We start from the raw sequence: 27,736 nt of genomic DNA on the forward strand, positions 1-27,736 counted from the left end.
TATAGGTTAGCGGACAAGAAATAAATGCGGATCAAAGCATAATATATGGGCCAACGATTCTTAGAGAATCATACCAGTTTTCTAGATGAAAAATTCAGTTCACGTGTATGTATATAGAGGAAAGATGAAACCGTATTGTATACCACATATACTTCAGTTTTTTACAGTTTAAATATAACCTGTAAACTTTGTAAACACTTTGGGGTAATAAACACAGCAGTTGCAAACTTGTCGTTCTACACTGTAAAATACCAGATTTATTTCCGTTTCAGGCCACGTACCAATATTGTTCCGTCTGCGCACGCGTGCCTCAATAGCTCCGTTACTTGCGCTCTTAGTTAACTCTGGTTATGGAAAACTCTAAAAATTCCCAACCATCTAAAATTTCCATTTCTTTGATTTTTTTATTGTTGCTGTTATTGTTGTTGTTGTTGTACGTCCAATTTTCAAAACCCGTTGGTCACTTGTTTAATTTCAACCATAAAAATAATTAAACAACCCAAGATGCTGTAAAATGAAAGGTGTTTTAAAAGCTGATCACATGAACATTCATATTGGAACAAAACTGCAACCTCTTGGAGAAACTTATTCAATCAAAGAAAGTCAGTCACCTCAAAAAGGATAACAATGACTACTTTAAATGGGTACTTTATTGAATAAAGTCTTTCGAGGACACTGATAAGTCAAATTTGAAACATCCCCCATTTTAATATTCTATAATGTATTTGAATTATTTTATGATTTCCTTCTGCTTTTGTAAGATCTTGATTTATGTTTTAAATATCTTTCATTTAATTTTACCCAAATTAAAACTATTATCTAAATGCATATTTACAAATAAGCTTACTGTTTGGCATAAGCAGGCCGCCAATTTATGAATATAACTTTGTTCTTTTGCATATGGAATATTACAACTTTCTTTCACAATATAAAGTTTTAAATAGGTAACTCGAATTTATATAATTTTATTTTTTACATTTAATTCGTGACGCAATCTTCGCTGCAAAGGGTAAATTCCATGAGGCAAAATTAGAAAAATAGTAATTAAATTACTTTGATATATCTGGCCGTTGGCTGCTAGATTCGTGAACGACATTATCAAGTTTCCCTATTAGTTAACTAAAGTAATTTTCCTAAATAAAGTTACGTTATGGCTAGGATACTCAGTCTTACTTTTATAGTCCATATGTGGTCGCTCTTGTAAAAAAAAGGTATACGTAATATCAAGTATCAAGGCAGTAAATATCCTGCGTTGTTTCCTGGCACATAGGTGAATAACGTTTTATATTACCAAGTCGGTATTACCAGGCAAGTCGGTTAATAACCAGGGCAGAAAGCTTATAATCATATATATTTTCATTAAATTAAAATTGTTTTATAGGGAAATTTAACGTTGTAAGCCAAGCAGAAAGCGAGATTTTTCAGGGCTGGCCACTACTGGTTAGCCGATTTAAGCGGACGAATGGTTGACTTGATATAATCTAACAAACTATAAATTACTTTTTTTCAAGAATGGTCTTGAGATATTTCCAAATATAGCATATATCTATATGAAGATACCATTTTATATGTTCTCTATTTATGAAGAATATATTTTTCTCTCAACGAATCCTGGCGTTGTTTATAAAATAGTTATAAAGAATTCCTTGATAATTAACAGAGGTTTCTAACAAACGTATAAATTGTTTCTTCAATCATAAACATATTACAGTGTATATGAAAATTATTTCCTTCAAATAACATTAAACTGCACCAATTCCAAGCCTGTTTAGCTGAATATCATGGACAGGTATACCATCCATCCCAAAGGAACTAGCGGGCGTGTTGAGCAGTCCATTGAAGCCCATGACGTCACTTCCGTTGGGTTGCACTGCATTCCTCATGGGATCATAGAGGTAGTTTGGTGCGTTGTATCTTGGATAAATGTTTGTTATACTAGGCACATAGCCAAAGTCGTCCTTAGTAGGGGATATGTAAGGAATATCCGGTGGGCGAGGAGTTGAAGCCATTGTTTGGGCGTTTGAATAAACGTTAAGAGCGGGCACGTTGTTGTCGTAACTGACCGGGTAATTCCCATTCCCTGGGAAGTTCATTGCCCCGTTATTAACAGGGTTATGTTCCTGGATGCTTACGGGGTTCAGTACGGTAAGATTTGCTGGCTCGTTCTGAACCCACGGAGCACCCATGTATTCATCAGGGTTCAAAGTGACTCTTGAGCTTAGAAAGCTCTTGTCGATTGCATTAATGAAATCGCCTTGGAATGCATTGATTTCTGGGACATTACCAGCCTCATGAGGTGGTTCTAGGTCGGTTACTGGTATTGGCTGAAGACTTGAGCGACATTGCTGTAGGGGTGCAAACGACATTGGCATAGGAGCGTTTAAAGGCGTTGTATGCACCATTTGGCGAGGTTGATTATTAAGAGGCGCTGTCTGGTAGATCTCATCGCTGGGGTAGGTTACACTTGGTGCACTTGTGGTAATGTACAGCTTGTCTTCCTGGTAAACGTTTGCATGAGCTTTCTTGAATTGCTGATGGGAGGTTTTATCTTTGCCGATATTTTGTTTCGTTGCCTGAAAGAAACCGACCGTTGCAATCTTTTGCTTTCTAACCCGAGATGTTTCCTTTGGTTTATCCTGGCGGCGTTCTGGTTGCATGTTTTCTTTGGGTTTGTCAAGTTCTCTTTCAATTGATGGCACCAAAGTCGGGTTCTCTGAAAATAAAATAAGTAAATGTTAGGCAATACCAATACCATCACCCACAAATGACTAACACTGTTCACCACTAGAGTTCTCAGTAGCTCAGTGGTTAGAGTGTCCGACTAGTGTACGGAATGTCGAGGGTCAAGTCCCATCTGTGAACTCAGAATATTTTCTGAGTTCTTCTCTCATAAAACACACGTCATTCCATTATCAATACCATTTTAATTAATATTTCTAGTAATGTCCAAAATAACATTCATGGCAATCTGAGGTATGTGTCGTGTGCAAAACCCTAGCCATGCAAAGTACAAAACCTTTTTAACAAAAAGATATATAACTGATGCAAGTTTTCGACCTGGCCTTATACGAAGATAAAATATATGTCTGAGCAGTGAGATGTGCTGGACAGGCCGGGATCGATTCGCAAGACATTGTTAAAACATTAGCAACACCGGAGAGGTTATCAGCTTAGGGAAAAAATTAAATAAAACTAACCTTTCTTGAGATGTGTTTCAAGTGAAATATTCAATTTTTTGTCCATTTCAGCAATCATCTGGTTTTCAACCACAAGAAACACATACTCTTCAAAAGCCGTGTGGATCAAATGAAATACTCCTGTTCAAATGAAAACATAAAAGCAAACAAATAAGAATTTTAGAATAGTTTTAAGTGTGAACCTAACTCCAGTTTTCTAATTTAAAATGTGAACCCTGCGCTCAACATTTACGCAGGCTTACAATAAGCCTAGTGGCCCATGAGACCGGAGGTTATCTCAGTTTAAGTAGCATGAAACGACTAGGCACCAGGTTAGATTGATATAAAACCGCATTTGTTTCTTTGACGGAAAACGTTTTGTTTTGTTTGATACAAATTTATTTATAGTGAAAAAAACTATAAAGTGAGTTCTTACCAAAACTTGGGGCGCTTCTGAGCGTCAAATCAGCAAGAACTCGAGCTGTAATAAATGACCACATGGCTAGGAATTTCCTGGCTCTGTCTTCAAAACACACTGCTTGGTTATCTTCAGATTCCTGTAAATAATGCCAAAGGATTAACAAAAACCTTAACTTTCAGTGATTAAGTATGTGAAATTAAAAGTTACGAGTGATGACCAAATATGGCACAGTCGAAGGCTGTCAGAGTGTTGACCAAATATGGGCATAGTCGAAGGCAAACACGAGGTTTTGGAAGAGTCAGTTTGGAACGATGCTTCGCTCCTTGCGAACGACTTTTTTCTGTTCTGCGGACACATTTTGGACTTTGTCTTCGGACAATGACTTCTGTGGACATGTTGGTTTGCAAGTGGAGGTTGTGTCAGCAGATAAGCTTTGAACTTTACCGTATTCTTTCGTACAGGTTTGTGTTTATTGGAAGATTAATTTTGCAATTAATGGTTACATTCGCTTGTAATAAATTCTGTGTTGTTGTTGTTGTTGTTATTGAAACGTCGCTGGTCTTGTTACACATCCGTAACATAAACTTGAGTGTCTCAACAGTTTTATTTAAGATTTTGTGCTATTGACAGGTTGTTATCGCGTATGGTGTTGTGAACTTTACCTTGAGGACACACCGATCCACTATACTGTCAAGCCATTCTATGTAAGCTTCTAACGGGGCCTGTTTACTGAGGAGACTTTCAAGCTCACCAACGTCTGAAAGAATTCAAAGGGCGAAAAATAAGCAATAAAGTTCCACAATTTATGACAAAGATTAGATAATTCTTAGGTTATGTTTACACGGGAGGGACCGGTTCCAAAAGGATCCTAATGGCTCCTCTCAGAAAAAACGGACCGGATAGGTGGTCTGTTTACACGAGACCGCGGTGGAACTGGTCGAGATTTGGATCTGTGCCGGACAGCTTCTAGAAAGAACCGATAGCCGATAGTCGTAGCCGATCCGATCCAATTCGAGTTCGGAAAGGTTCCGGACCTGTCCCGTGTAAACGCATGCTTAAAAAGTCTAGGATAGTCGGCTTAAAGTATCTATCGATGATATCAAAGCCAAACATTAAAGCTGATGGAAAACAAGAATAGTCTAACCGTGACTGGCTATTAACAACAAATATGGACAAAACGGATTTATTAACGGTTTTTGTTTCATACGTTTTGGAGAGTTGCAATTTACCAGAAATAGAAGTGTTAAAATAAATAAGGACTGCAACGGAGTACTTACATGTTTTAGCTTTGTGAAATATTTCAGAGTTTCCGCTGATGAAAAAACTTTTCGAAAGTATTTGGCCAAAATCGATTTTTCTTAGATCACCCAACATCTGTGATACATCTTCGTAGCTAAGCAACGTTGAACGTGCGGCCTGTAAGAAATGAAGACAAAAGATGTCAAATTTACTAAAATTAAAAGCTGTCGGGGTGAACAGTGAAGTGGCTTGCTTAAAGGTAGGTAGGTAAAAGTCTGCGTTCGAGCCTAGTGGCCCATTAGGCCGGAGCTTATCCCGGTTTCGGTAGCATGAAGCTTATAGGAGTATTTCTACTCCACCCCTGGATGGGATGCTAGTCCATCGCAGGGTTTAGTAGCTTGTTTTAGGTCAACTTAGATATTTAAAACTTGACAACGAAAGATAAAGTTTTTATGATTATTTTGCATACCTGTGCAAGATGAACAAAACAGACTTGTCTCTTCAGAGCTTGTGCAAAAATCCTTGCAACTGAAAAGAAATTAAAGGATCTGTTAAATATGTCTATGTGATCGATCGCCTAGGATTTTTAAAATAATTCTTCTCCACTTTAAGGAGAGAATTTAGGTATTAAATAAAGGCCTTGTGAAAAGTTTAGCATTAACAAATCATCTTCTTTTTGAATCGAAATTTGTTTTGAACCATCGTTAATAATAAAACACCAACCTTCAAATTTTGCTTCTTTCAGGGCCAACGGCACTTCCGTCAAAGACTCGTCTAACCAGTCAAGCAGGTTCTCAGCAAACTCAGTTATTTCTTCTCTAAGACTAAAATAGAAGTATTTCAAAACTTTGCTTAAAGTTTTATTATAGAGCATAGACTTCCACTACATCATATTTTTATTTTGCTACACAATAAATCAATCGAACAAGTGTTTCCTTTAGTTTTCTTTTCAGATAGAGAAGGTATATTTGCGTTGGAGTTCTCACCTGTCTGGAAGATCCTGAATGGTTGAAGGTATAAGGACATCTGTCAAAACCTAACAGAAATACATCAGTCTGTCAGTCAGTCAATCAATCAATCAGACGTCACATGGCAATTTTACAAAACGTTGAATATCTTACGAGCTCATTTCCTGACGATCATGACTAACTTCGTGATCACAGAAAAGATACATTAACTATTACTCGCTTTCTCTTCGTTAAGGCCTAACACAGTTAACCGTTTTAGTTCTTTTAGTATTGTTGTCATTGTAACAACGAATTAAAGTTACACGTTATCGGCTTTTCATGTCTTAGTCATCCAAAAAATATCTGTCTAAACACCAAAAAAAACTGACCTGAATATTTTAAATCGATAAGAGACACTTTACCTTGTATAATATGGAGTCACAAATGGCCACAATATCGACTACCACAGGGCACTCCAGCACTGAAATAATATGGCTCGGCATGCCTTGCCAGAAATGAGTGATGAAATTCTGAACCTGGGAAAACACAGGATATGTACAATAAGAACAAAACACAACTGAAAATCGTGGTTATAAACCCTTCAATTTTAACCTGTAACAAGCTTATAGCCTCATATAACTACTGAAAGAATTCTGTATTTTTATGATGTATCCGCATGCATGCTGCCCTTACAGCAAGGCGCCCAAATGTGTGACCACTTTTAATTTATTCACATTCTTTCGTGCAGATTTAATCCAATCAAAAGCCGTGGATAGCTTGCAGTTGACTTCTGATTGGATTAAATCTGCACGAAAGAATGTGAATAAATTAAAAGTGGTCACACTTTTGGGCGCCTTGCTGTAACACATATTAACTTTTTTCATGTCAGCAATATACCATTGCTTTCTTGTGCTTTCTTGGGCTCATTACGAAGTTCAAACTTACTCCTTCAAAGTTGGCGCTGACGACAGTGTCCAACATTCTCTGGCAATGTGTTCGGTACATCATGATGAACGTCTCTACCTGTGGACAAAAATATTTGAATATTAAAATAAGCAGACTTAAAAGCAACTGTTATAACAAAAATACAGTCACGACAACCAGAACATTAAGATCATGTACGTCTATGTATAGAGATCTTTAAAAGTAGTTACTTGTATGTTGACTGCGTGGATTGACTTCGACTGTAACATGTTACTTCTGAGGAAATGTCTGATAGGAGGCCTAGTCATGGCGGTGGCTTAATAGGTTGTACGTTTAATTTCAAATCAATAGCTCGATCTTAACCGCTGTACTTTTTTGATGTTTCTATGCACAATACTTGACTCTCGCAAATGTAACTCTACGAAATGTGGAATTGTTATAAGTGGAATGGTTTTGTGGAGTAACTTGTGACGGGCTGTAATCTGATCCAGTGGGAACAGCAGTTACTCTTAGTCACTTAATGCTGCAGAAGTCAAAGACACTTTCTTGGTTTACTCACAGCTCAACATGCAAAAGTTTTTGTAGAAATAATATATATATATTATATGTATTCCGTGACACCTTACCTTGTGAATGGAAACTCCATCTGGTAGCTGCACTGTGTTAGCTTTTGGAAATTCAGGTAGCAGAGTTCCTGACTTGGAACTAAGAGAGAACTTCTTGTGGTTTGAATTCTGTACGAAAAAAGATTGTAAAAACTATTGAGTAAAGAAAGATGTATGATATTTAACCAAATAAGAAATGTTCAGTTAAAGTTCTGTTATGTCACACTAAATAAAAGTTGGTTTTTAATTAGTAGGATTCAACTCCAAATGAAAAGATTTTGTACAATAAAGACGCCACAATGAAAAAAGCGAAGAAATATATTGGGATGAGTTGAACCGTAATTTGTGTAGAGTATTTTCTACGAACAAAGAAGCCAACTTACCGCATCTCCCTTCCCTTTCATCCCCGAGAATCTGCAACAGAAAAATTGTGTTATTTCATTTTATTTCGACACTTTAATGACAAACGCGTATGTAACCGTAGGTAAAGTATTATACATACGTAAATTACTGCCTTGCGTACCTTGATAATCCCTTTTTGGAATAGCCTGCATGAAAATAAGCCGATGTTTCCTTCACGACTATGCCATAGTAATGGTACCTGGAGCAATGAGAATAAAAATTGAGTTCAGTTTAGAGCAATGTTGTAAAATGAACCACTTCGAATTACACAAAGAAGGGCCTGTCAACAGTGAGTTCGACTTATACCCGTCTTAAAAAACTCATTAATAGTTCATAAAGAAAATACAAAAGAAATTAATGTTTAATGAGTGTCTTTATATCTGATAAAGACACGGCTTAACTTTACGTCCATCTAGGCCAAAATAACCCCAAATCTAAATATTAGTGCGAGAATGAGTTGATCTACATCAGAAGATTTTTCCATTGCAGTACGTGTTTTATCAAGTCTAAAACACCGGCTGCGCCTCGTGTTTTAAATTTGATAAAACACTGCTGCTCATTTATTAAACATTACACAATTCGAGAATGAAGTGTGGCAGCTATATGTACTGTGATGAAGAATACTACCAATCCGTTAAATTGATAAATTGGGCAAGTCTCAAAACTGCATGACAGGCCTTGAAAAATTGTAGTTCGTGTTTATATATTGACAAAACTTACTTTGATTGTCCGCGAGTTCCAAGTCTCCTGGTCGTCAGTTTTGGAAACCTTTGACGAATAATCTAGGAGATAAGGAAACGTTGAGCTGACTGATGACTTGACTGGCAAAAAAGGAAAGACGAAGAACTACATCAACTTTCTGCCACAGTGTTAGCAATGTCTCAAAATGTGAATTGTAGTGTAAAGTTGCAAGTACAATTATTTAACTTAGTCCTTTGGTCCTTGTTTAGATATAGAGTCCGTATGTTATTTAGGAAATATCAAGTAAAGTTTTAAATAATATTTTTACCTTTCCAAAAGTTGCTGGTCCAGCGGGGCAAAGTTTGCCTTTTCTACAAAAATCTAAATAGTGTGTATACATGACACATCGCGGCAGACACATGCCTTCCTTTAGCTCGTAGTTTTCACCAAGCCTGCAAAGAAAAGAAACAAGCACATTGATCCTCCAAGAAAATGGCTGACATGTTTCGTAACGTTAACACTGTTCAATAAAACTTTTTGCTACGTCTCTACTTAAAATTCTCTTTTATTTGTGTTATTTTCTTGTTAATTCTGATCATAATTTCGAATGCTAAGTAAACCCGAAAAAACATTCGATCAATGAATTTAACAAAATGGAACTGGAATACTGCTCCGACCAAAGCGCTGGTCGTAAAATTTTTGCATAAAATTAAAACAGATTTAGTTGAGATAGAAAGCTAGAAAAAAAGTTAGGCCGTAGACACGCAAGAGTAATATAACGAGATAGCTTTGTCCTTGCAAACACTTTATTTATAAATCTGACAGTATCACCTGAACTTGCACGTTCAATTAAATACAAATTTATTTGACTAGTTTAGTTCATCAGACTATTATTTCATAAAGGCCAAGTAAGCATGATAAGACCATAAAAAGTTAAAGAGGAGATTAAAGATTTAAATGGTAATGAAGCATGCAGGACGGCTAACCACTTCCCTCCCTCCCCGCGGGACAAACGATACGTGAGCAATTTTAAGGGCCATAAAGCTTGTTCTTTTATTCCGTCGATATTCGTGACAAACGCCGTGTTTCTCGTTAATTATGTATATTACAAGGACATCACACACTTATAAATAACGTAATTCGTGTGTATTAAGGACATTAGACCGTTATAAACAAATATTCTATAAATACGTTTTTGGATATCTTAATATACTTATGGCACTGCCTTTCACGTTCATTAACTTCTGTTATGAAAATGAAAGAAGTAAACAGAAAAAATAAAAGTGAATAATAAAAGAGAACAGGAGTGCCAGAAAACCTTCTTCGTTATTTTCGATTAGTTATTTTGACTGTTAGTTTAAAACTTCTGTCCATTAAGGACTAGAGATACAGGAGGTTTATCTGTTATATCTGATATTTTTTATAAATGTCCTTTTTGTATATCAAGGGCTTTAGACGATCATAAAACATATTCGTTTACTTAGTTTTTCCATGCTATTTAAAGGTCTGCTACGTGAAAGATAAAGTCCAGTTAGATAAAGAAAAAACGTAGCGAAGAAATTGTTGAGAACTGAGATCATTCGAACAGAGGAAAGCTAAAAGCGAATATTGTTGGGCTTGGGTGCCAAAAAAACTCGTTCTTTACTTCTGATGTTCTCTTTAACTCGAGTATATTAAGAAGTTTTAACAACGTCATAAGCATTGAGGACCAGAGATCCTGTACTCAATTTGTCCGTTATATCTGCTATTTGTTATAAACGTCCCTTGTGTATATTAAAAAGGGCTTCAGACAGCCATAAATCGTATTTGTTTAATTAGTTTTTTAATCAGTGCTATTTAAGGCGCCACATGAAATTGTAGATAAAGTACTTATAGATTTAGCGAAAACGTAGCGAAGAAATTGTCAAGAAATGAGAGCATTCAAACATAGGCCAGCTGAAAGCGAATATAGTTGAGCAGGGGTGCATGCCAAAAAAAACTTGTTCTTTACATCTGATGTTCTTTTTAACTCGAGTATATTAAGAAGTTATAACAGCACCATAAACAGAATATTCGTTTAATTAGTATTTTGCTGCTATTTTAGGGGATTCTTATTTAAAGGCGCACTTGTACTAATTTGACTTGAGCCTCATGATAGTAACATGATAACAAAAGAAAATTAAACCAAAAGCGAATACGGATGAAGGTAAACAACTGTAAAAATATCAAGTGGTGGAGCAGGACTAACAAAATTTGCTTATTTTGACCTATTTTGACTTGGCATTCTTAAATTAAAGAAACATCTGACTGTCTGCTTCTGCTTGTGTCCTTTTGTCATAATTTGCTTTAACTGCATGGTTTTTGAATTCCTTTGTTCATTTGTCAACTCGCCTTGACTGGAGCAAAACAACTTTGGACAACAAGAATAACAACGAAATATAAGCTGCCCGTGTCGTGCCAGTAGCTGCACTGCGGTACTGTCTCATGATTCTGTCGTTTTATTAAGCAAACAGATTTTTTTAATGTTAACTTCACTTTCTTTCCAAAGCTATGGTCTAACTGTGGAAAGACTAGGTGTTAAAGGGCTGACAAGATGATAATTTGTCGAACGGTATTTTTTTCATTATTTATTGGGCCCTTAAGTTGTCGCGTGCGCCTACTCACACACTTGACAATATAAGAGAACATTTCAAGCTGTCTTCAGTTCACGCTTTTTGCATTTTCATGTTTACGCTTTGTTCACGGTTTAAGATTAATAAAGTTAAAGACATTTTACGGCTTTAGCCTGCAATATTCTCAGGTGTATAAAATGTTCTACTTACCATCTAAGCGTTTGTGCTATCTGCCTCTGCTTTTTCTCCAACATTATGAATGAATATGACTCTTTTCGTCTACTTCCTGAAAGAATATTTAAGGAGAAAAACGAAACCTTTATCACTTGTATCTAAATAAAACCATGTCAATATGATAAGATGAAGTCAGTGCTAAAGAAAGAAAGCAGGCTGAAACTTCAACGAATTCCGAGATTTCATGTTTAAAAACCTTTGTTTTAAAAATAAGTCTTTGCACTAAGGTCAAAGACTAAGCTTTCTACGTTAACCTGTTTCGTATTAACAGTAGTTTTTACATTTTAAGAATAAAGAAATAACTTAAGCGGGCTAGAGATAAATTCGCATTTTACCTTAAACAAGTCTTCTTATTTGATGATTTCTTTTTTATATACGATACTTTTGGGTGGTGTACTATAAAGTAGTCCTCCAGCAAAGATCGCAAACTACAGAATGTTATCGTAGATTATCTTTTGCTCTATTTATTCTCTTCGTCTTAACTAACGCTCATACAATGAGCAATCAGTTTCATTGAAGGAGCGTGCCGTTTTTAGAATTCAATACAATGAGAACAAAACTGCTGTTTATACGTGCGAGCTTTTGCTTTGTTTAAATTTCTGAAGCACGTGCGTAAAGAAAGTTACAAACACAAAAGCGTGAAAAATAGTTGTTAAATGTAGCGCAACAAAGAGAAACTTCTCAAAAAGCTTAACTAACGTCTAACGTTGCTGAGCGAAGGAGCGAAAACCACACACTGCATTTCACTCATTTTTAGCAAACATCTGCGTGCGTTTTGTTGGAAAATATGAATTCTGACGACGTTCTTTTGTATAGAAAAAAGAAACTATCTAAATTGTAGCTGACGGCACTGGTTAGTTCAGTTGCTGGTTATAGGTAAATCAGCTTTAATCTTTCAAATAATATTCTTTCAAAGGGAAAGAGAGTTTTTAACGATATTGTGGAGCAGAAAGGCCACGCAATTTTGATTCCTAGGGTACATGGCGTAGCAATTACTGATCTGCAAATTTAAGCTACAGTAATCGCAATACTTTAAAAACAACACCAAAGGTTGCGATAGGAATGATTTGTAATAAAACCTTTGGTCACTTTATTGAAGAAAGATTCGGGTTTCTTCATTAAAAGATAAAAGAAAGAAATTTGATAGTTTGGTATACCATGCTTCTTTACCATAACGAACATAAAACTGATTTACGAAGCGTCTGAGTTAGATGATTTTAATTGCACAATTTATTCATTGCTTCGCTGTCCGACCCTATTGTAGCATCCTCTACACGTATTTAACGTCATAGCGTCTTCTCACAAACCAACGTTACTTAGTCGGGTCTTCGACCGAATAGAATGATTTAAACAACTTTTGAAGCTTGGCAAAAGAAGAACTAAGAAATGCTGGAGTCACTTGTTACGACGTAACGATGCTCGCTACAATGCACAAAGCCGTAGATTTAAAAAAACACAAGCTGGCATGTAATACTTTGAAGAACTGATAACACAATACTTTTAATTTTGAATGTAATGTTGGTTGTATCAAAGTCTTTCACTGAACTTACTTTAAATTCTACAAGAAAAAGATCACTGGGTAGGGAATTTTAAAAATGGCCAATTATAGCCTAATTACTAGCTAACGCGATTTTAACGAAGCTGGTAGCAGGTGAAAATTTAAAAGAACAAATCCTTTGACTCTTAAGCTATGTTCGTCATAATTTGGTTTTTGCTAAATCATTTTCCGCTTTAAATGTAGGTTTATGTATATAGTAGCCGTGCTAGTTAAAAAGTCTTATATCTTGTTGAGCGTTGGCGTATTTAGAATTTCAACAATTTTATCATTTTACTTATGTGTCTCTACGCGGTCACGATTGGGAGAATTTAAAAAAAGGAAAGAGACAGTGTTTTAAGTTATAAAAACAGAAATATCGTGAGTTCTTTCTAAATTCGATTTCATACCCAAACAATTCTTACTCACTTAGGTTTTTTGCGCCATGTGGCGCGTGTAAGACCCCAGAGAATTCAAGGTCACTCCCCCCGATCTATTGAAAAAGGAAAATCTTAAAAGCAATATCAACCCATTTTATGGCAAAAGTTCAGTTTTATTGCGAACAACACGGTCGAAGATTTGAGCGTTCACGCAAATTGACTGCCTCAGCCAGCTAAAGCCATTCTGCGTAAAGAAACCCTTAGTCCAAGCAAATCAAGAGAGCTTGTTTTTCGTCCTTTCATTTGCATTACATTACATTTAGAAGCCAGTTAGAAAGCAACAGAATCGACTAAAACTACGAATAATTATACTATCAAGAAAGTGTGTAAGGTAGAATAACGTGATCTACGATCAGTGATAGAATTCTTCGAGGAAACACACCACGCGGGCCATTTCGGCCGGTTCCAGCAATATTGAATTGTGCAGTTCGTTTTAAAATAATAACATGACTACACTGTTGAAGGCGTCGGAAGACTGCTTAAATAATTTAACCAACTGTATTGTTGCTTGTGTCCTTTACGGCCTTCAATGCAGCAAGTTTTTTCGTGCTTTAAAGAGCAGTTTTGACACTAACAGGCAGAAGTAATTGAATATGCAATATTACTGTCCTGGCAGAAATTGTTTAGGATTAGACAATTTTCCCTCTCCTATGAAATTATAAATACAAATTTAAATCATAAATAATGGCCTTATCAGTTGTTTTATTTGTATTTTTTTTTTCACATTACTGATCAGTCTTTTGCCATTTGTTTTCTTGTTATTTAAGAGCTATACCACCGATTGCTAATTTTTGAAAAATGTATCTTAAATTGTTTAGCAGTTAGTCGTGTGTAAACTGTCTCAACAGTCCATAGTCCGGCATCAACCTACTTTTTCTCTCTGAGCTATTTCCGTCATTTCGCGTAAGTCAGTTAAATGATATGTTGAATTTTCTTTCGATTTTAAAAAATTCTGTACATTTGAAAAGATGCGTAAAGCTGGCATTCATCTCTACTGGGCATCGTGCAAACACACAGTCACAAATAATCCAACAGTTAAGTTGTTGACAAACATCAATTTTAAAACAATTTTTGCTATAACTTACTTACCTAGCCCTTGAAAAGCGTGCATCATTTTTCAACTATTTCTCAAGAAAAAGTGTTTCAAGAAATTGAATCAGCAATCGTGTTTCGTGATTTTCTTTCTGTTCCAATAAATCAAAATCGAAATTTATATTCAACTCTGCCAGAGAGCTGCTATAAATAAACGTTGGTATTACGTAGAACTCAAGTGTCCTAATACAACAATATACAAGCAATTTAGCATTTTGCAATACCACGGGGGTGGATGAACTGGATATGTTAATGTTATCACATTAGGTAATAAGATTACATTATTACAATTTATCGAATAGCCTTTTGCAATTTCAAAAAGTGTACGTGATTTTAAGCTAAATGGCAAAAAAATGGACATAAAATCTTGAAGTCAGAGGGAAGGTAAACACTTTCAAACATGAGATCTTAACCTGCCTTGCTCGTTTTGTATTAAATGTCACCTGGCGTATTTCCACATAAGAAAACTGTTGCTAAAGGATTTTCTTTGATTTATACTTGTAAACTGCGTTTTGCATTGAAACTTGTTTCAAAATTGCGTGAGCACGTTGGGTTTGCAAAAGAAGTACTAATATTTTGAACAGCCGCGCCCCAAAACATGATCAACAGTTTTAATGATATACGAGGAGTTTGTGTCACTGTCTGACTGATAAACATCTTTCCCAGTCAATATCGTTCTTTACACGATAACAGGGTCAATTTATTTACTTTCATTGAATATGAAGTTTTGCATAACGTTTTTAAGACTATTGGCTCTAAATTTAAGCTCTAAGGGTAAGCCCCATAAACGAGAATCTTTAAGAGTCGTGAATTCTATCACTTGGGAGGTATATTCTCCTAACGGTGCCCCCCTGAACCTCTGATCAAAGTTTACGTGACTTTACCCTGTTCCCATGCGTTCCAGCCAACCACAGTCAAAGTAGGTCATGAGGTCAATCAATTTGCAAGCACATCTAGATAATTATATTTTTAACCACATGGTTAGGTTAATTTCACTCGATCATGTCAAATCAAAACGTGTTTCAGACGTTTTAAGGTTAGTGCATCACCAAGTAGATTTTAGATTGAAATTGAGTCGTATGCTGTGTCACAGGCCATATATAAGCTTTCCTCTGAAAAGGAAAATCATCTCCTAAGTATAGTAAATTCAAGTTTTGCAACTTACGGCTCTTAGTCGTCTCGATGATTCAGGTTCCGTTGAAGTCACTGAGTCACTTCAGTGAACTATTTTAAGATTTGTTTCGACCTGAAGAGTATTTTTTCATCTTGCAAAAAGATTTCAAATTGCGTGATCAGATAGTGTTAGTGATAAGGTTTTAATATTCTGTGTGAAAATTCACATACACAGGCGAAAACAGGGTCAACAATTTTGTTTTTTGTTAATATTGCTTGTTTCACTGCCTGAAAAACCACGTGGGTAAACCGCTCAAAGTGAAAACGTCAGTTTAGTCTTTCCCCTGTGGCAAACAATATCATATCTTGCATAAAGATTATATGAGGCACACCCCTTATTCAACTAACCTCCTTCTCAATAAATGTTCATTTTTTAGCATTTTAGTTAATTAAATTTCTACGTATGATACTCAACACATAATTAGTTATATTCAGTTAAGGTCACAATGTACATCAATGATTTTGAAAGTTTCTCGGTTTGCTTTTGATGTGGTTTCAGAAAAAAAATTAAAAATATTTTACTGTCTTTATTTACCTCCTACCTGTAATTTATACCCCCTGTCAAAACAAACCCTTCAGGCACACGATAAAACTCCTCAATAAAATGAAATTAATCCGAACTAGAGAAGAAGTTTCCTCAAACTTGCAGAAGCTCTCTCTTTGACGTAGAGGACTCTATAATGGTCGAAAACGTTTTTGAAAATTGCGGGGTTCAGACTTGTCAACAGTGTTTTTCAATTTCGTTATTTAAGGTTATGAGTCAAGGTCCAAAAGTTCAAAAAGAAATATTGGCACTAGCGACTGTTTTTATGAATGTAGCTACCTATATCGATTAGTTCTTTCTTTTCCATTAAGCTCTTGTAATGTCTTACGTACTTTCCTGTAACTGCTAATGTTGGCTAATTGGAGGAATGTTTGTACGCACGGTTTGTCAAATAATAATTAATGTTGCCTCCTGCAGCAGTTCTTCAAATCACTTTTAAGGATTGGCAAAGCGAGGAAAGATGTTTCCAGAAACACTCGTAGAGCGCGCATGTTTCCCCAATGTTTCCCAGTTTTGCCACACGGAAAGCATTGTTTCCAGCATCAATTTTTGTTTCCAAAAAGGAAAATTTGCTTCTGCTACACCGCAGAAACATTCCCGGATTTACACGCGGCATGGAACCATGGCCAAACCAGAAAACAATTATGGAAAGATGTTTCCTCGTTTTGCCGGGCCTTTAGTTTCAAAGCAAGCTAAACAAATGTAAAAAAAAACTCATATCACATCAGTTTGGGAGAATACGATTTAATCAAATCAAGACGTCTTTCATTTTATGATTATGAACTTCCGTATTCTCATTACCAACTGAGTTATATCTCATATAACACGGTTTAGAGGAGTCAGCTACTAATCGCGTAATGCATGCATGAAACGTGTGGGTTAATTTTGTTAGTGACGTCATTATTTTCAAAATAGGAAATGATGTGGGTGTGTTGTTTAGTTCAACTACGTTAAAAAAATAAATTCACAAAGGTGAAGCTGATAAAATCTTGATTGTACACAACCAAATGTTGGCACCCACATTCGTTTTCCATTATTGGAATTTTCCATGTGATTTTACATGTTAAAGGGATTGTGTCACGGCTGAGTTAAGTTTATTTCATTAAGTTTTGCCAAATACTCGCTATGAAACGTAATGCTTGCAAAGAAATTACTTCTATGGACCGAAATGACAAAACCATAGCTTCATTGCATCCAAATGTGTCTCCTGAGCGTAATAATTTAAGGTAACAAGCAAACGAGATTAACTTTGAAAACTGTTCTTCAGCCCAACAATATTTCAAAAACCCATATCGCATCCGTTTCAATCTTCGTCAATTTTGCCCATCCGTACTTCCTTTTGTAGTTGCTGTGTCATTGAAATGTTCCTTCGCTGTTTCAAAGAGTTGTTTTGATATTCCACCGAAATTTATCGGCATTTCCTATCCCTAAATCCGTGACACAGTCCCTTTAAAGTAGGTTGAATCTTTGCTGCAAAAGCTTATGCATATCTTTCTTAATGGTAGGACCCATAAAAGCTGGTATACAGCATTTTTAGTCAGTACATTCCTACGTTAAATATTAACTTATTGGCCGTTTTTTATCTTTCTGATATGCGGCATTCTAATACTGTGACAAAACGACTTGATTCGTGACTTAACTTAGCCCGGGTTCGTAGCTATAAATGCTCAACGGTTGATTCAATAACGGGCAATATTAACTGATGGGTATACATGCTCTGATAAAAAACGCGCATAAATCAATCATTTCATAATGCTAAATTGTACAGCAAGACACTAGTCCGATATCAACACAAGCAAATGTCACCATGTTCCATTTAGAACATCTTAGCTTATTTTTTTTTTCTAAAAACAAAAAGAAAAATGTACTGAATTTACAACATATTTACTGCAACTTTTGAGGCTAGCCCTTTGGGGGTACATTTTCATGCGGTGTTTTAGAAATCACTTCACCCGCATTTTAGCTCTAACTAAAAACCAAACGGCGTTACACTAAACCTAATATTAAAATAAAATATGTCTTAACCGTATCGGGAAATGAGTAAAGACCATTAATTACCTTAATCTTGTTTTGTTGCAAGTGGCAGGCAGGACGAAATTCTTGTTGCCCTCGTTAAGCCTCTCCGTGCTCTTCCCAAAAAATCTCTACTTAGCTTTTACAATTTTGCCGTCTTATAAGACGCCCTCTTTACAAACATCTGTTGGTGCTATGAGCCTAAGGGGTCTAAGTGACAAAGCCCTTATTAAAATGAAACAACGTGGGCTTCTGTTTGTGCCTAGTAACCTATTGTTCTTACAGAGCTCTTTCTGGGCCTTGTAAGTGCAGCATACAAGACAAAATGCAATATCGTAGTACCTGCATATCTATAATGTCTTCAGTGTCTCGGCCTTCCAGTTTTTGTTTAACTGTTAATCTTTCAGGCTCACAAGAGCCATCAGCCATTGTTTATCTCGAATCTTTAGAATATCAGCAATACTACCTGCTAAGACCTTTTTCAACAAAGAAAATTATTCTAAAACGTCTTACTGTGAATAATTTTCCTTATATAATGCAGTCTTTATCGCGGCTAAGGTTCTTTTCAAATCGCGATAAAAATGTCCTCATTTCGTATTTATCAATGCTGCAAGATTCAGACTTTTTTAAAAAGATCTCTAGACCTCTGGTTAGGTTTCCGATGGGTTTGATTTCCTTTATAGCGGCCAACCATTAAAAAAATCCTATGATCTCGCAGCATTGATAAATTCAAACTAAAGATCATCGCGATTTGAAAAAAGAACCATGATATTGCACTTCAAAACTGGTTAAATATTAACTTTAGTAAGTAAAAGACAACCTGTCATCTGATTGCATACGACAGCTAGTCATAACAGGGTCCCGTGGGTGTGGAGAATATACAGGGCAGAATTATTTTGTACGCAACATCCTTGGGTACCAACGTTACGGCTGGCGTAAAATCAACCATAGTCTGCTTCAATGAAGAATTGAAAACGCGATTTTGCAGTGACTGCTTATCTTACATGGAGCGTAAAGATGTAAAGCCAACATATAAGGATCATTGTAGAGCCTTTTGAAAGGACATGGAGTGACATATTGAAATAATTTATATGCTTTTAAGGAACGCCATACTGAAGAACCTTTAAGCAACTAATTCGTGTTTAACTGGACGAGGACTTTACAAATAAGACCATTATCCATTTTTACGCGGTTTTTCAGTCCAAGCATATACGTGCTTTGGAAAGGACAATGGAAACCCCCTTAGGAAGATCCTCGTGTTGACAAGTATTCACTTTTGTTTAAAAAGATACAGAAGACCCGCATTCAATTAAAAGCGAGGTGTTATATTTTCCATCTGTCTTTGGCTGCCCTTGTGCTGGCAGAAAGCACTCTTTCCATTACGTTAGGTAAAATTGTACCACTTAGTTGAAAGTCAAGTGCTTGATAAAAAGAAGATTTTTTATAAAGAAATATTTAGGCAGATCGAGAGATTCTTGGCGTCACAAAACAAAAAGGTCGAAAAGCTTAACTGCTCCTAACAAAAACAGCTGAATTTGAAGTTATTTAAAACAGAGAGTTTAAAAACAATTTCAGAGAAATGAGCAAAGCAATTATCAGAAAATAATTACCCGAAAATGACGACCTACATTTATACTAACAGATGTTTATTTAGTCAGTTAAAGACGAATTAGATTTAATTTTTCTTTTCTTTAAACCGTACGACGAACGACCAGTTAATTGAAATTGAAATCTAAACCGAAATAAATTGCGCGCGGCAACCTCACAAAATTGGAATAAGCCGTACCGAAGTTTATTTTAATCATTTGCTTTGTGTAAATAAGTCTTAAATAACGTTTTTGTTTTAGGATTTTTATATCGTTATATATTCTAAGTCTTTAGATAAGCCGGCGATCTCAAAGAAATATCGTTGAAACCACCGCTTTCAGGATACAACAAAAAATGGTACGATTTAGAATAAAATAATGGGAATTTTCAAAAGGGGGTGAAATTCCTAGGATGAAGTATAATTATAAACGCAACAAAACTGGCAAATGATCTTTTGGTAACACGCAAAGAGAATTTATTCTTAACAAAAAACAGGTAGAACGAAACACAAAAGAATTTAATAACCACCTGTCATAAGTAATTTATTCACCAGAAAACTTATTATATTTTCTGAATGAAAGAGAAAATTGTATTTCGCGAAAAACATAAGCAAAAGGCGAAGCACAATTAAAGCATAAAACCGAAATACTGCGACATGCGGCGCCTTTTTTCGCGAACGATTTCAAAAACCCTGAAGAGTTCTTAATTTTGTTCTCGTTTATGCGGAGAGGTTTATTTTAAAAAGAGCAGTTTTGTCGGTTCGGCCAAGATTATTGTGTTCTTGTCTGAAGGCTGAATAAATATTTGCCAACTCACACAGGAAAAACACAGAATAATTAAAAAGATTATGATCTTAACAGTAAATATTCATGTTAGCTATCGTAAAGTTTGTACACCTTGGTTTGTCCCTCTGTGCTATTAAAAGAGATTTAAATTTCTCTCCGCATTGCCGAAAATTACAATTTTAACAGATACACGTGTAAAACACAAGATTATTGTGTTAGCAGATTTTTAAGCGAAGTTTAAGTCATATTAAAAAGGAACGTTTATGTATTTTAGTTTTAGAAATTATCAGTGATCTAAAACACGGTTAAACAAGTTTTGTAGATGAAGCAAGAAAGAAGATGGGAGAAGTTTTATTTTCCTAATATATAAATCCTAGCAAAATATTAAAATTCTTGCACTTAATTACGTTTTCTGATCGAAAAGCCAGAATTTTGAGTGTAACCAATTTCTCCAGACTGTTGTGAGTTAAATTTGATGTGACTTTTAATGCTGCAGTGTAAAACGTTGTAAGGATTTAAGGCACATGTTATTTAGCCTTAAAAACTGCGGGTGATGGTCTTTCACAATCAAACTGGCAGCTGTGTTTGAATGGTTTGTGAAATTTTGTGACTTCTTAAACAACATCATGACTCTTGATGAGTCAGAGATAAGATTTGGATCCATAAAAATATATAATTCTAAAAATATTATTGTAAGAGCTTGTAAGTGAAAAATCATTCTATCTGCCTCGCTCTGTACTTATCAGAATTTTTTACTCAAGGAGTCAATTAACAAGACTTTTGTTCTCCTCCCATATAGCAGCTTTTAGGGTATTTTTGATTAGCATAATATAACTCTGGAAAGAGAATTAAAAGAGCGTGAAGTAAAAAATTCTCAGACGTTTTCCTTTTACTTTCATTCATATGTGGTCATTTCTCTTCCTAAAGGGAAAACCGTTTGAGTAAGGAACCTTTCTCTACACTGATTTCTTATAAAACCTGCTTAAAGGTCATATTTTTTAATTTGAACATGTTCCATGTAAGTTAAAATTGTATTTGAAAGGACAAAAATACATCAACATCCGTATCTATATTTCACACCTAAAAAAATGATTCTACGCCTCGCATGTCGACTACAACGAAGTTGTATCGAAGTTGTTTGTACATCAGTCAGTTAAAAGAGATCATTTTAGTTAGCTAGCTAGAAGCATTTATATTTCCCGAAATGAGGAAAAATTGATAAAATAATTAAAAGAGGTATTGCAAGGAGAAAAGGACTTGTTTTTAACCCTCTCAAATCACAATTTTCCTTATTGTCTACCATCGATTTCTTCAAAAGTTTGTTCAGAGAATTTCGTGTTTAATCCTTATTATATTCCCTAGTTTATTATTTTTATTATCAACCTTGATAACTGCTTGGCAACGCACATCGAGGAGAAATCAAACACTCGTCACTCTAAATGAGAGGCTTAAAAAATCATCCATATTTGTACATCCACGATTGGGCAAATTCCAAGCCGGCTAATACATTACTTTTGAGGCTGCTCGATTAAAATGAAAGAAAGCGAAGTAAGAACATCTTCGTATGATCTCTTCAACGCTGCAGTCGAGAAAGATAATACATTACTTTATAATACATTACTTTTGAGGCTGCTCGATTAAAATGAAAGAAAGCGAACTAAGAACATCTTCGTATGATCTCTTCAACGCTGCAGTCGAGAAAGATCCCTTGCGTTTTAAGAAAGGACAGAGCAAACATTACCCACATCATTTTTGTCATATACGTTGCTTAAGGCAATAGTGCCGTCGAAACGAACTCGTCCTACTGAATTCCGTGACAATAATGCTTAAACCTTCCCTTTTATTTTATCAAATAAATCTCTATTCACAAAGGCCACCCTGAGCCAGAGTTACTGAACTGTTTTTTGTTGACAGGTGACCGAGACGTTCCTTATTTCGGTGGATCACGAAATCTCCTGTGCAGAGAAGTGGCTGCTAGTGGAAGTTCGACTGTATGCTCGCACTCTGCCGGTTTTTTTTTTTTTTTTTTGCAACAGAATAAAGTGCTAGAGTTTTTGCAACCCAAATCTAGCCAACTGCTTTCAAATTTAAAAGAAAACAATTAAAAAATTCAAAGCTTTATCTGTGCACACTTATACTCATTTTAATCCTTTACTCATTCTGTGTTCATGGTAAAGTCTGTGTCCGGCCTAGGTTAAGCCGGAGTTTCCCGGTTTGTTTTGGGTATTTTCTCCCCCTGTTTCCCCTTTTTTTGGGGGTAAAAAAAACACCCCCCCCCCCCCCCCCCCCCCCGGGGGGGCCCAAAACCCCCCCCCCCCCCCCCCTGCACTCATTTTACTCCTGGTGACCGCTATGCTGGGAACAAGAAGCGACGCTCACGAGGTCTAAAAATCTCTCCAAATCTCATGGAGAGATTGGTTTCTCGACGATTGGTTTCTCGACGAGAGTTTTCGCCTGTTTAACAAGCCGATATGCTAACTTTCGCTTGCTCAGTGTTAAATTAAAAAAAATAAATTCTCGCATGCTGCCTTGCATGTTAACCGCGTGCTTATGCTCGTTGATAACAGTTCAGTGAAAAGACTTCAGACCTCAACACTTGGCGACTCTTCTTTGATCTGTTCTGTAGTCATCCCCTTTGAATAATAGCTTCTTATCGATTTTTGAATACTTATTCTACGAAATCAAATCGTTACTATTAGCCTCCACGATGCGTATGTTTTTTATTGTTTTAATGCTCACATTTCCAATAAATTATGCGGCAATTTAATTCCATGTGACAGTCAAAGCAGGACTAGACATTCTGGAACCGTACAACACGAAAGAATTCAAAATTACAGTGCGATAGGAAGTCGATCAGACAAGAGGACAAAAGGAAATACATGAATCACGGTGAAAAAATATGCTCGCCTTTCCAACATGATTATGTTACAATTAAATTCCATGTGGTACAGGCATGCAGAGCATACTAAAGTTTGAGTAGCGGGAAAAAAAGCCAAGACAAAGAAAAATTTAAAAAAACGTATGCAAAAATTTGCCAAGCAAAACAATCAATGTTTCGACAGCAGTGTATACTTCACATGGTATGACTAAAATTCCATTGTCTATAAAAATTCTGTGTGGAGAGCCTTGGCTACGCAAACATTGAAGCTTCTGCAGTTTTCCAACGAAACTTGCGAGATTTTTCTCTGAGGGGCTCTTAAAAAGTAGGCATTATAACGACACCGTTTTGGCACGGTTAACATCTATGAGAACATACATAGAAACATAACAAGGAAAATACAAGGAAGCACCGCAATTTAACAAAAGCATACCCGCAATGATAAACAGAGAAGTCTTATAAAAAAACCGATGACATTTTGAACAGTTAGATCAACAAAGCAGCTATTTGTTGAAGGAAAAATTGTCCGAAACTACTACTACAGAGAGAAGAGGTTTTCATCAATTTACTATGAAAGAAGGAAATGGATCGCAGCAAATTCCCTATTCTCACATTATAAACTACCACAAACAAAGCTGATAGAGTCATTAGAAAATTCGTAAAGGGCTTATTTGTACAATTCTATGTTCGGGTGGAAGCCATAGCGAAGCGGAAGTCATAAAAACCGATCAGTGTAACTCATAAATAGCTTGCAGAAAAGATGAATTTTCATTATACAAATCACGAAGAAATTTGTGTTTGTGTTTTGCGGGCGTATACATTTAACAAAGATATAGCTCTCGGAAGCGGAAAGATCCACAATAATAATTAAGCGGCACTAGGATCGGGAAAGAGATAAACACGCTACCAAATTTTATGTTAAGCCCAGAACGAAATAGTGTTTGTTGATCAGAACTAGTTAACGGGAAGATCTATAGTTAACCACCGCCATCGGCTAAATTAAAAATCACTATCTTTAAGGTCTCAATTGCATATTACTAGCTCATCTAAAGGAAACCTTTCTTGAAGCGAAACCAAGTTGCCACTTTTTTTTCTGTCAAAAATGAAGCGGTGAAACGAACATCGACCATTGCGTATTCGACAGCTGCAGAATATAATTTATTTCCAAACCGTGCAGACGGGCTCGAAACAGTCAACGCCAAAAAGATCTCTATCGCTGATAAACCCCTTTTATAGCACTACCCTTTTTACTTTTATAGCCCTAAACGACAAATTATGCCGGCGATCAGAAACTTCAAAATGACAAAACAGAAAACTACTCTTGATGTCGAGAGGAACAAAATGCATTTAAATCGATTCTAGCTTCCTCTTGTTCTATCAGTCGTGTCGAACAATAACTTTAAAACACTTTTAAATTAGCATTTAAAATCCATCCGACATTTTCGGCAATAAGTAGGTACTTTAACTCAGGGTAAAAACAAAACCATTTTTAACGAGATCTTTAAGACAAATAATTGTGATTTAGTTTAGTTCTGTGAACGCGTGCTTGTATCAAAAATCAGGGTTTTAAAAATTAAAAACTGTATTCGTTATTCTAATCAGCAATTTATTCGTAATTAATAGCAAGTCCTGCCGTAGTAATATGTTATTATTGTCAGGATTTAAAGCTTTTCGACAGTATGTCAGCAAGTTGCCTTTTTTAACGCTGTGACTTGTCACTGAAACTCAAAACTTCAGAGCGATGAAAACTCGTCCTTCTTGTGAAATAAACTGTTCGCAGTAGTAAGAACACTCTTACTTCAACAAAAGAAAAATTATAACCTTGCTTCGATACAGAACAATGCCGGGCTCCTATTAAATTGTTATTCTAAGACTATGGAGGAGTATAATATCGGTGTTTTTTTTCTTTTATTCATTGTGTACAACAACGATGGGCGAAATGTTTTCGCTATTTTTCTTGCTTCGAATTTTGAATACGAAAATATCTCTTTTACTGACTCTGGCACTTTTACTGACGCTGTTACTTTTGATTAAATCGGCTGGTTTTTTTTTAAATTGGTGATAAAATATTTTACTTTCCTAGAATTTTCTCTCAGCGTGTTAGCACTGTGGAACGTTGTTTTTGAAATTAAAAATAGACAGTCGCGGCGAAGAAGAAATTGCTGTATTCTCGCGAGACATTCAGTGCTTATAAATGTGTTAACATGACACAATATTTATAAATTTCCGAGAAACTCATTTTACCAGCTAGGGGACTAATTACCACATCCTAAATCACTGATCAGGGAACAGTGATTGAAAATGTTTTAACTAAGTTACCTTTGGGTTTGTATTGCTTGACGTCTTCTGCAGTAAACTCATCATCAGTCTCTTCTTCACAATACGACTTGCGAGAACAAACCCTTCTTGGCCGATCAACGTAAGTCTCCGCGTGGGTCACACTTTGCTTCGAAAGTGTTTGAATTGTCTTTGAGGCCATCGCTTCTCGCATAAATTCACGACTATTTAAATCGCGCTGGAAAACTCCGCGATTTTTTTCCCTCTCTCTCTCTCCCCGTAAAGTGTTGGTTATATACCCCGCCGCTAAAGGCCTTTAAGAAATAAGAAATTTCCGGACTGGTTAATAACTGAGATTCGTGCCGTCAGCAGGTGCAAATATCCCCCACTTTCCAAGTTTTGTGATCAAGGGTAGAAAGTCGCCTTTATGAATAATACAAAATTGAAACAAAGCGAAGTCAATGCAGTTGCTCGAGAACGACATGTGATTGGTCAGTTTTGACAACAGCCGTAGAGACTTGCCACGCTCATATAAAACCATCAGTAAAGTTTTAATTGATAAATATTCCCATTGTAGCTTTGTAAACACGTCGCTTAAATTATTCAGCATATAATTTCGCCCCGAGCTAGACCATCTACTAAGTCATCATGGACTTGTAAATTTATCATACAAGGCAAGGTTAAAAAAGTGATTTTTGTTCGCGGTATTGCACTCTAGGGTGATAAACCGCCCGCCTTTTAGAAGTATTTAATGACAACAAAAGCGGCCAATTTTGCGTTTATTGTCTGCTTGAGTATAAACGAAGCTGAAAAATTCGATCATTTGTGAGTCGAAAGAAAAGCACAAAAGCCAGCTAGTTTAAATTCAACCGCAGAATTAATAGGACAGGTATAACGTACAGGTGTTTGGCGCTTAATGGCTCGCTTGGTCCCCAATATATTCAGCGTAATTTTGTTACACGGCATTTTTAGACGTGTAAAATTCAGAAGTCTTCTCGATCGTTTTAGTCACTTTTTCCTGACGTTTATACGAGTTCTTATCAAAATTTCATTTTAATTGCATTAAAAAGCTTATTCATCTTAGCTTCCTTTTGTATCCACAAATGAACTTAAGTCGACGGAAAAAAACGGTCCGTACGTATAGACTTAAATGGCTTTTACTTTTATTTTTCTCGCAAATTAAGCGACGTTTAAAACTTTCCCAAGAGTTAGGGTTGTGTTTGGTCGGAAAATAATGTCACTATATTTATAAATAATTAGATTAATGGTAGAACGTCATTTCAAGTAGCCGGGTAAGGCGACGACAATAACAACACCGCGAACTTTAGCTACTACATATCCTCGATACAATTTAATGACGGATAGCGAAGAATTCGAATAAGACGTAAAGGCTGTGTAAACAAAAGGTGGCTGATTAGAATTAAAAGCTACAAACTGTATGCCTGACTGTTTTCCGAAGAACGTGAAGCGCTGACAATTACCGATGATTTATTTCCAATTACAGCTGGCAAGTTCCTGTTACAGAAAAACGACAATGCATTGCATAAGCATACTCTTCAAAGAAGACTCTGACTAGCCTTGCATTATGAATTTAATAGCTCAGTTGTACGGAACACTAGAAGACCGGAATATAACAGAAATAACACAGGGACACGAGTTTCTTTTTCGTTGTTTTAATAAATTTTTTAGTTTGATGTTTTTTGCTGATTTTTAGCCTGCAAAAGTCCAATTTTCCCATCGTCGATTATCAACAAAGCAAGAAAATGACTTGTGCAGACGGGCTAGATATTTCACGGTGGTAGATATTTCGTGCTTCTCGTAGTGATAAAGAAGTAATTTGATCCTTGATCTGTCCGTAGACTTTAAAAGCCTTTTAAAACCTGTATCACGGAATCTTGATGGCATCGTTTCTGAGGTTTAGAATCACTCTAGAAACGAGACTTTCCTGGTGAGAAAACTTCAGTGTAATGGGAAAAAAAGTTTTTCGGTCTTTGCATTATGAACTTGATTTCGATCGGAAATCTGACCACACAGACCACCATCTAATCCAGGGGGGAGCTATACTCCTAGTCGCTTTATCTATGGAAGTCAACTGGAATTTAGAACTACAGACACTACTCACGATTCGCCAGGTGATGCACAGGTTTTCATTATCATACCCTTTTGCAAAAACGCTATCCCTATTTTCGTTCC

At 36.0% G+C, this 27,736-nt stretch overlaps 1 protein-coding gene across 1 annotated transcript; it reads right to left on the minus strand.

The window, feature by feature from the left end:
* On the minus strand, positions 1–25,929 carry LOC144650992 (regulatory factor X 4-like). Its single transcript, XM_078510844.1, has 17 exons — positions 25,586–25,929; positions 11,197–11,272; positions 8,724–8,847; positions 8,435–8,496; positions 7,836–7,913; positions 7,696–7,726; positions 7,334–7,441; positions 6,729–6,806; positions 6,206–6,319; positions 5,823–5,872; positions 5,560–5,660; positions 5,306–5,364; positions 4,875–5,013; positions 4,260–4,354; positions 3,613–3,733; positions 3,198–3,317; positions 1–2,713 (listed from the first exon to the last, which is right to left on the minus strand). Exons 1-17 carry the CDS (start codon positions 25,755–25,757, stop codon positions 1,743–1,745), a joined length of 2,499 nt encoding a protein of 832 aa, XP_078366970.1. The 5' UTR covers positions 25,758–25,929; the 3' UTR covers positions 1–1,742.
* Positions 25,930–27,736: the final 1,807 nt, after the last annotated feature.

The sequence above is a fragment of the Oculina patagonica genome, chromosome 4 (genome assembly GCF_052425735.1).
Source record: "Oculina patagonica isolate OP01 chromosome 4, crgOcupat, whole genome shotgun sequence".
Lineage (NCBI taxonomy): Eukaryota > Metazoa > Cnidaria > Anthozoa > Scleractinia > Oculinidae > Oculina > Oculina patagonica.

Excerpts from the sequence above, each read along its gene's own strand:
- LOC144650992 (XM_078510844.1), bottom strand. The coding sequence starts at position 25,757 with ATGCGAGAAGCGATGGCCTCAAAGACAATTCAAACACTTTCGAAGCAA. Across the intron at positions 7,727-7,835 it reads TCCAAAAAGGGATTATCAAG|ATTCTCGGGGATGAAAGGGA; the intron begins GTACGCAAGGCA and ends TTTCTGTTGCAG. Across the intron at positions 6,807-7,333 it reads ATGGAGTTTCCATTCACAAG|GTAGAGACGTTCATCATGAT; the intron begins GTAAGGTGTCAC and ends TTTTGTCCACAG.